At 34.0% G+C, this 10,204-nt stretch overlaps 2 protein-coding genes across 3 annotated transcripts; both read right to left on the bottom strand.

Moving 5' to 3' along the window:
* Positions 1-3,598: 3,598 nt before the first annotated feature.
* Positions 3,599-5,045, bottom strand: PAM68 (PAM68-like protein (DUF3464)). The gene is made up of 2 exons (XM_011094312.3): positions 4,206-5,045; positions 3,599-4,028 (listed from the first exon to the last, which is right to left on the bottom strand). Exons 1-2 carry the CDS (start codon positions 4,799-4,801, stop codon positions 3,965-3,967), a joined length of 660 nt encoding a protein of 219 aa, XP_011092614.2. The 5' UTR covers positions 4,802-5,045; the 3' UTR covers positions 3,599-3,964.
* Positions 5,046-5,868: 823 nt separating this feature from the next.
* Positions 5,869-8,936, bottom strand: LOC105172744 (uncharacterized). 2 transcript variants are annotated; one of them, XM_088881238.1, is made up of 5 exons: positions 8,324-8,936; positions 7,381-7,476; positions 7,203-7,251; positions 6,720-6,843; positions 5,869-6,331 (listed from the first exon to the last, which is right to left on the bottom strand). In XM_088881238.1, exons 1-5 carry the CDS (start codon positions 8,729-8,731, stop codon positions 6,256-6,258), a joined length of 753 nt encoding a protein of 250 aa, XP_088737364.1. In that variant the 5' UTR covers positions 8,732-8,936; the 3' UTR covers positions 5,869-6,255. The 2 variants fall into 2 exon arrangements, with proteins under 2 accessions (XP_088737364.1, XP_020553128.1); XM_020697469.2 differs by having other exon boundaries at positions 6,720-6,835.
* Between the last annotated feature and the right edge of the window lie 1,268 nt (positions 8,937-10,204).

Raw genomic sequence — 10,204 nt, 5'->3', positions numbered from 1 at the left:
CCTCAGCTGTTACCTGCTCTTGTCCCTTGTCAGCCCCGCCCTGCTTCCATTTCTTCTTTTACCCCTCTTTTCCCATGCCTATTCACCTTAACAAACTCACTACTATTTTTTTGACCAAACACAATTATGTATTTGAATCGAGAGCAGTAAGAACGGATCACTTTTTACATTAAAGGATTATGTGTTTGGTTTCTTGGCTTATAATCTTAGGATATTCGTGTGATTATGTCAAATTTTAGTCCAATTTCGATCTAAAATCGATAACTAGAGGTAGGTTGGTGCTAAAATATAAAAATTGTTTGACAAGATTCCCAAAGAATAGCAATTGAAGTGTTTATGAGGTCTAGCTAGGAAAGTAGTAATGGAGGTGAGATAGAAAGATACAAGTATAGGGTATAGGGAGATGTGGGCAACGCAAGAACAATGTGCTTTTAGTAGCTTTAACCACAGTTTGTGGTCTGTCCTTTTAGCTTTATTCCTGGGGCTAACCCCTCTTTAAGCAAAGAAAAATGCTTGGAATTACGAGACAACATGTAAATCCCATCTCCACCAAAGCCACCTGTCTCTTTCTTAGGCAAATTAGCATTCGCCGCGTGGCAGGCCATGAGGGCTTGAACTTTTTGTCTTAACATACATATATGTATATTAAATAAAATAAAAAAGAAAAAATAAAGGGTGTTTGTCAGTTGTAAGATCTTCATAGGCAAGAAAAGCATAGTCAAGGTCCAAAGCCATCACCTATCTCCCTCTGTTCATTCATTTTGGGCTTTCTTTCTCCTATCATCTTTCCCATATGTTGGCAGCTGTTTGGATGCAAAATTTAAGTTCAAAATCCAGCACTTTCAATTCAATCAGTGAGGGAGCAACTTTTGTGTTATTCTCCTATCTTTTTCTTTCTCATTCTGCTTCCTATGCAGATTTGCCAAACGGGTGTGCTCATTCATATTATGTGCATATACATATACAGAAGCATTATCATATATATATATGTTAATACCAATTGTACGGGCATATGGAACCTTTATGCTGTCTTAATTGTGGGCAGCCTTTAATTCAAAATGGATTGGGCTAATGTCTGTTAATTTGTTTAATTTAGCACAAATGGCATATGTTAATTAGGACCATCATAACCGTGTCCACTGATACCTTTTTATTATAAGTGGATTACATCATCTATAAATAAACAATTAAGTGGAAAAAAAATTAAATATTTAGCTCAAAAACAATCACTACCATTATCTAATATTGACCCACACGAACCATTTCTTGCACGCAAAGATTTTTTTTTAAAAAAAAAGTTATTAAATACATATTTTTTATTACATTTAAATCCAAATTCAAATTCGATACTAATAGATAAACGCTAATACAAGAAAATAGTGTACCGACATTAGGACTTTTCAGATAATATCTCACTCAAGTATAGTAATTGGGAAAATAGTGTTTATCATTGCATATTAAATGTTGACTCAACTAAATAAATTGTTATAAATATCGATACATAGAATTAATACTTATTCCGGGACATGATTAAGTCAAAAAGTAAAATATAAGAATGCAATATTATTTTTGTAATTAAGAATCATGCTAATTATATTTACACTCATGACCTATGATCTGTTGACATAAATTATTCCCCTCGTTTGGATAAAGTATCGACATCATTTACACAAATTACTCTTTTTTTTAAAAAAACATTACACATATACCTTCAGAAAATATTTATATCATTATACGAACTATCTTTATTTTTTAACTGTCAGTGATGGTTTTATAATTATGTAAAAAAAGTAAGAATTATTTGTATAAACAGATCATAAATAAGGAATATAAATATAATTAACCGACAAAATTAAATCAAAGAAATGGGTTTTGAAAGCGTTTGGTGAGGTGAGGATAGCAACTTTGAAGGTCGCACCATCCCATAATGTAAAAGCTAGCTAGGCACGCATATATATAAAACAAAGACCCACACAATCTACAAGTAAAAAAATTGAAGGGCATAAAGGTGAGGTGAGGTGGGGGGATGGGATGAAAAGCAAAATGTGGAAGGGATTAGACTTTATTTTAACGTTTGGAATGTTCGTTTGTTGTAAGGAAATAGGAGGAGGAGGGGTACGTAGCTCATAACATGAGAAAATGAAAAGTTGATTAGAAAAGCCAATTGTGGATGATCAATCTGTAAAGTTGCTACTTAGTAGATCTCAATTTCTCTCTCAATCCCCAACTCTTTCCCTATTCCCAAGGCCTTCATTGCTTTGATTATATGCTTTCCTTTTCAGTATAAGTTCAAAACTCTCTGCTCCTCACCCTTGTTAAAAGAAGAGATGGCTTAATATAGAGAGAGAGAGAGACAGAGACTAGAAAAAAGTATTACTATTTATCTTGTTTGTATTTAAGAGTTTCAAAATTACCTTTCTGCCCTTTCTTGAGTTGCATACCATTGCAATTGCCCCTCTCTCACTACATTTTTGAATGCTATAGTTACCTCCTTTTCTGTCTATTGGAAAATAATTTTAGAGATAGCTACAGAGATTTTTCTTAATAAGTATTTGAATCATTTCAGATGTTTTCTTTGGACTAATAAAATAGTGCAATTGTGTACTTGATGGAATAGGCGTGTAGATAAGGGGTAAACATGGAATAAGTTGATGTAATCATGAGATTGTTGGTAATTATACAATCAAATTAAGTAAACTTCCTACAATTAATCTCAAATTCTTTCTTTTAATTATATAACTTTAACATAAATTTGTCCCTTCACTAAAATAGCTCATGCAACGAAATACACCACACCTGATTAGTTTTGAAAGAATATTCCCATTTGATTCATATATGGTACACCTTTTTTTTCTTTTACCTAAATTAGAATGTTGTTTGCCCACTTTTTTCGAGTAGAAAACGTTAAAAACAAAATGCTACTTCTTGGTGTAACATATTTTGCTGTTTGTTGGTTGGACTCCTTTTTACAGTATTTCTCAATGACTATGCCAAATCTATATATCAGTCAATGGTTATATCACACCAGCGTTCCCCAATTCCTGTATAATCAAACTTGTTCTTTTCTAGTTACTTTGCTACCAGTAGAAATTTAAATTGAAGTTTTCAAAATTAAACAAAAAAAAAAAGAAATTCAAATTTAAAGATCTGAAAATAAAAAGGAATTGATTCATAGAGATAATTAAATTTGATTTTCTTTTAAACCCATCCCGTATTAATTAATTACTGCTTGGTATATTAATTTGACCGCCTCGCATACTCCTTTTAAGATGTTTTGGATACATGTTATTGGACTTCTAGCTCTAACCCATAGTTGCAAATTAACAAAGAAAGGACTCAAAAAAAATAAAAATTAAAAGTTCCTACAACCATTGAAAAGGAACGTTCCAGATTTTGCTTCTAATTGAACTATGGGAATATGATTACTTCTTTCAAAACCCAAAGGATTTTGTTTCTAATTGAACTATGGGAATATGATTACTTCTTTCAAAAAACTCTAAAACCTATTGGAGTCTAATTTCTTGTGGGCCAAAGGACTTTGCTATGCTCAGTCTCCCAACAAGATGAACTAAAGCCTAGAAGATAAAGAATCCAAAAATACCCAAAGGTCCATTAACTATTTGAATTAGCACGTGTAGGATCATCACAAAGTTTAAAAATATAAATGAATGCAAATATATAAACTAACTCATCTGCCTAGTCTCCGGACGCAAACAAGGCCTAATAACACGTCGGATGGATCAATCGTTGGGCTTTTGCTATAAACCATGACGACGCAGGCCCAGAAGGGTGGTCACCTTTTATATTTTTCGCCACTGTTCTCTTGCCCCTTCCCCCTACTTAAACCCAATTAAGCGCATTTTGCAACTAATCCAAACGAATCGTACCTCTTTTACCAGGCTTCGCAACAATAGACCAGACCACCCTGGCAAATCAAAGTTTTCTGTTTAACAAGCAATTTCTGCTATTTCCTTGTGTGAAGATATGCAAAACTCAGAGGTTGTAGCTTTGACCTTTTCGATGAATCTCTGATAAGATTGAGCAAAATAGTTAGAGACAACGAAGAAAAGTATCCGGAACCTGTTCCCGCAAGATTTCATTTCCATCGACTGGAACATGTAAAAAATCAATGTAAAACTTATAAAAAAAAGGTAAAATTTGGCAACAAACCAACAGTAAAAACTGCAGCACTAAGAAAATCCTACTTCTTTTTGGATCCGCCCCAGATTGACTGCCAGAAAACAGGCCAATTCTTCTGAGCCTCATTCCAACCCAAGAGTGAGCCCTCCCTCATTGGGTCCCAACTGGCGGACACAATTCCGTAACTGACCCCCAGAAGGGCTGTCCCGAAGAAGATGAACGACACAATGAAGGGTACCCAAGTGGGAACATCAATCTTCAGTCCAACCTTGAGATAGTAGAAGAAAGGGAAGAATAGCAGCCCAATGAAAAGTGGAATTCCAACAGAGAATCCCATTCTACTTATCATCCGGTTGGTCACTACCTCTGGAATTACGCCTTCTTCTCTGTCATCTTCTTCTTCTTCTTCTTCTTCTTCCTCTTCTTCTTCGTCGCTTTCATAATTCTTCTTCGATTTCTTGGATTTTTTTACTTTCTTGGGGGTAGGTCCGAAGCCTTTGGGAGAATTCAAAGTTGCTGAGAGTGGAGTAATGTGTATCAAGTGGAACTGGTTATTGGATAGTATAGGTGAAAGGCTTGGGGATTGAATTCCGCGCTTGGTTGAGGTTACTGAAGGTGGGAGTGGTAAAGGAGGTGTTCTTGCGCACGTATAGATTCCCATGATTTTCACCGCACTGCGTTCTCTTTGAGTTGCATCTATTTCAAATGGTTGGTGGGAATGGCATCCTCAGGATTTTCTGTAAAGAGAAGCTTATCTGGTTCGAGGAAGGGTATATTTACCATGATGCCCCTTAAGCATTTTGATAGGGTATGAACTATGTGTATCAGTTACTAGGAAAAGACCCTACTTAGGTCTAAATCATGAAAAAACCCATTTTATCAAATAATACTCAAATTTTACTCAACCCCCTCGCGACCTTATAGGTCTCAAGACCCAGTGCCATTGTTTTGGACCTAATATTTTGGGTTTGGATAGGGGTCTAAATCCGATTTTTTTTTTCTTTTTCCTTCATAATGTTGTTGGACAACATTTGCTATTTTTATTTAAAACAAAATAATTAAATAAAATTTAAATTAACTTAAAGGCTTCTTTCTTTTTACTTTTTATTTTTACACATAATTTATTAATAAATTCAAAATTATTAAGATCAATTCATATATAACTCTTTTTCAATAACTTTTTTTAAATAATATATTATTTATAATACCATTTACAAAATAATTTAATAAAATTATTAAATCTACATATTTATTAGCAATCGAATTTAATATTATGAAACTTTAAAAATCAATATTATCACTTCAAGTCTTCAAGCAAGCATTATTACCAATCAAGATATTGAAAATATACCTAGCATGATAATATATCTATATAATTGATTATTTTATTATTCATTGATTAAAAAATGTACTTAATTGAAGAATTACACAATAAATAATGTTATGATGTTTTAAATTTTTTAGATTTATTCACTTTAATGTAGTTCAATTGAAAAATAATAATTTAATTGAATTGGATAAAAAAATATTTTTTGAGACCAAATTGAGTATTTAGATCCATAAATATTGATGGGTAGAGATCTATCCAAACTCAATTTATATTTTTTTAATGAGTTTGAATTTGAATCCGAATCTAATAATATTTATTGAGCCCGTGTCTAAATTTGGGTATTTACACCCTTACTATGAACCAAATCCCAGTTAAAATAACCAAAATATATATATTCGTTAAAAGCTAAAATATACTGGTATTACATTTCTTTTGGGGGGACACTTAAGAGCTGGACATTATTCAACATCGGCCTCTCTCCTGAGAGATCAAATATAGGAAGCTTTTCTAACAAGTCGAAACAATTCTTATAAGAACATATGCAGATAAGGGAATCAAGGAGGAAGCTAGACTTTACTGTCAATTACGAGAGATGGCTAAATGACTACATCTATTTGTCAATTACGAGAGATGGCTAAATGACTACATCTATTTGTCAATTACTAGAGATGGCTAAATGACTACATCTATTTTTCTCTTTCTTCTTTGATAATCCATTGCACATATAAGAAGGTTATTTACCATCACGAAGAAAGAAGACTCTCAACTAACTCAGACTTACTATTTCAGGCATTAAAAATTGCTGCAACAGACTCTCGGATGGCTTCTTCATGCAATCTCCAGAATGTAAGCATTTGAATCCTGTCAAAAGACATGTTCGCACAAACTTAATGCATATATCCTGTGGATCATGATTTGATTTAACTAGATCTAGATAATTTGCAAACAAGCACCTTTTTAATCATCTGAGTTTATTTCTATTATGATGGTGTTTTAACAAAGATTAACAAAATGGACATCTTGTTTCTCATCACCACTGTGTGAGACTGTTTACTGTTGTTTCATCTTGGTATGCACGGGCAAGTGACGCCAAAGCAAAACGTAATAAAATGTAACCATTGTGTACTATTTTCCATATTTTGAAATCATTCTAGACATAAAAGAGTTGACTAACAAATTCATCTGGAGTGAGCTATTAGTCAGGAGTAAATATATATATGACTATGAAGAAGCTTCAAACACTCCTTACCTAAGAATTCCAGCAAGTGCATCAAGCTGCGGTTGATGAGATCCCATAACGGCTCCGAAGTGAATCAATAGCTTTCTCAGAAGTTTTTGCAAGCTCGGAGAGAGATGTTTTGCAAACTGGAACCCTCACATAGAATGAAAATGAAAAATAAATAAAATCGATAGTTCTTCAGACTGCAGGGATTTATTGTTTTTATCATGTAATGTCAACAATTCACTTCATGCATGCACTTAAAGATACAAATTGAAAGAAATATGCAGGCATTGCAGAGTTAATAATTGCCATGTGTATTGCGAGAGCATGCATATGCTAGAGCTCTAATTGGTGGCGTTCTTAGGTAACATACCACAAGTTGTGAGAGAGAGACATATGCTAGACTATAAAAAGGAGAAACAGATGGTTGGAGTCATTTGACTTCAGCTGCTTTTCAATCAGAAAAGGACGATGATTTGACATAATTTCTGGTAAAGAGTGCTAACTTACAACGAGAAGCAGTTGCCTGTGCTTCTGCTATAAACTCTGCATATGAAGCCTGAAATAATCCTCAGGTTAGGTAGACAGATGTCAAGACTTACAAGGAATGTATTGCAATGGTAGTAGTTACTGGATGGACTTATGAGCAACTTAGATATTTTTCTCAAACTATGAATGGACTATCCACCTTCATTGCTTCTCGACCTTCATTGATTCGATCAGACATCTCCTTATAGTTTTTCTCTGCTTCTTCCATTAGCTTCTGACATTCTTGAGTCTGGAGCTGTTAAAACAAGAAAGGCTAGATGCATTTATCCTGTCACATAAAATCTAGTATCGAGAGCACAAGCAATAAAATGGTCTGGGGCAATGCCAAACAAATTGTACTTTGCTTTCTGGAAATATTGTCTTAAAAAATTCTTCAGGAAAATTTTCAGATCCTAAACAGACAGGATGTAAATTACATATCACGTACCCTTAGCATATTCAACAAAATTAAAAAAAAACAAACAAAACAAAACAAATAACAACAGAACAACTTACACCTAATGTAAGACGGTGATTATTAGGATATTACGCATCACTACTTCTATTAATCTAACGTCGTCCTGTTCTGCTGCATGTACACATGTGACGTGCACACTGGCTAAACTATCCGCAACACAAACTGTTAATTAAACAATAACAGAAAAGAGAAAATCAGCAAAAGCTTCATTGAGAAACTGACTAAATATTTTATTCTACAAATTAAGAATCAGAAATAAAAACATAAGAGCGTTTTATTCATAAATATCGAATGGCTACATATAATTCTGTAATAAAATATACATGATCTAAGTTAATTAAGTCCTAGGTTACTATGTTCATATATGCAAATGCGTGTGTATGCATAAAAAAAGGAAAAGAGAGAAACCGAGAGGCGTTTCCAGGATGAGGAATCCAACATGAATCATTTGAAATTCCATGACGGCAAGATGTCAGATTCTAAAATTAAAATTAAAAATAACTAAGGACGTCTTAATGCTTTACAAATAGAAGAAAACCTAAGCAAAAAGGAATTCTCAATCTACATAATTCAAATTGTTCTTAAATGTCACATAAATGTAGACTGTTGAGCGAGAGAGGAAGACCTTGAAGCGTTTCTGAAGACGACACTTCGATGCCTCATTATCCTTCAAAAGCTCCGCATGCGACATTTCCAGCTGGCGCTTGATGGAGTCCAGATTAGACGACGCCAGATCCTTCAGATCAGAAATCGTGTTTACACTTTTCCGCGATAGCTGCGGCAATGGAGAAAATCCAGCAGGTAGCATCCGCTTGGAGCCAGATGCAGCTGCACTGCCGTGTCTATTGCTCTTCTTCTTCAGTGACGTGGCGATATCGGTGAATCCATTGAGATTGAAGTCAAATTGTACTGCGGGAGATTCCGCCGGTGATAGAGTGGGGCTCCTAGTATCCGCCGCCGTGGCCGAAGGCGGTGGTGGGGGTGATGCTAGAAGAGCAGCTGCTGCTGATTTCCTGGTTGATCTCTTCCTCATCTCTCGTTCTCTCTGTTTTGCTGTCTTTTTGTGATTGATTTTTGAAACGGTGTAAAAAATGTTGGAAAATTTATAGCGGGAAACTTGAAAAAGTTGTGGAAGGGGAAAGCTACTGTAACAGGCAGCGGTCCTGGGTTCACACAGTTCCACTCTAGATTGCTTGATCGAGGATTAAATACACTCTGGCCCCCATCTACTCTTGAAATCTCATTCGCCTCATTACAATATCAACTGTAACGTTTACCCCCTTATATTGATTTGTCGAAATAACAATATTTATACAATTATTAATATATTTTTATATATTAAATTACCATCAAATTATTTTTTAATTTAAAAAAAAAGTATAATTCCACTCCCTCCCTTACACATAAATCCCTTGTAATTTGAAAAATGATATCTAGCACTCTTAAAATTTGCTTTCATCTAAAGAAAAAGTCCCCTGTTAGTTAAAATTAATTGAATTTATTGATATTAAAAACTTAATAAAAATTGATATTTAGCGTCGCTTGACTAATTACTGACTTATTGCAGGTTAAATAATTTTTTTCAGATTAAACTATCATTATAACGATGAAGATATACCTCATCATATGCATTAATGTGTAAAGATGCATGAGGCTAATTTGGTCATAAAAATATTAATTTGACTTACAATAAGTCAGTAACAAATCAATTAGATGTTAATATAGATTTTTTTTTTGGTGCTACTGCAATGCAAATAGCATAAATCGTTCGTTCCCCAAGGTTAACACAAGTATAACTCTCTAATACGCGCACTCGTGGTGGAGAGCTTGAAACAACAAACTAAAATTAGAAAGAGGAGGAGGACGAGAGAGAGCAGAGGAGAGCTCGGACGAGAAATAGTAGAGGAGAGCTCGAAAAATTGTGTTTTAGAATGAATCAGAAGTGAGGCTATTTATAAAAGAGCTAGCCGGTTGGTTGAGAAAAATACGCAAAAGGACTCTTATCGGCAAGGAAAAAGATCGGCCAAGTGAGGAGGATTTTCGTCGATCTCCATGACTTGGTCTTTTTACGAGTCCAAAATCGAGAAGAATGAGTGATTTCAATATAATTTTCCCAAAAAAAGTTATAACTGTGCCAAGCCAGCCCAAACCGGGAATGGATGAGCAGGAGCGTGTGTGTGGTAATTTTATCAAAATCCACCTACCCACACTTCTCATTTCAATGATAATAAATTGGCTAAACATACATAGGAAAAAAAAAAAAAAAGAAATTTACACTACCTATGTGGGACAAGACAAGTTACACTAGTCATTCCAAACAATTAGTACAAAAAACACACAACAAATATAACTGTTGAAATATAAGATGAAAAATATTAAAAAAATTCTTTATACTACAAATATATATATAATACACTACAATTTTGTCCTAAAAATTAGTATTTTGTAGCAGGAATAAGCGTTACATTTGTTAATTTAAATTATCGAATGCTACTTCAATACTTGA

This window comes from Sesamum indicum, linkage group LG6 (genome assembly GCF_026168435.1).
Source record: "Sesamum indicum cultivar Baizhima isolate 11 linkage group LG6, ASM2616843v1, whole genome shotgun sequence".
NCBI lineage: Eukaryota > Viridiplantae > Streptophyta > Magnoliopsida > Lamiales > Pedaliaceae > Sesamum > Sesamum indicum.
The sequence above is the reverse complement of the archived record's forward strand: the minus strand, read 5'-3'. Positions and strand labels throughout refer to the sequence as shown.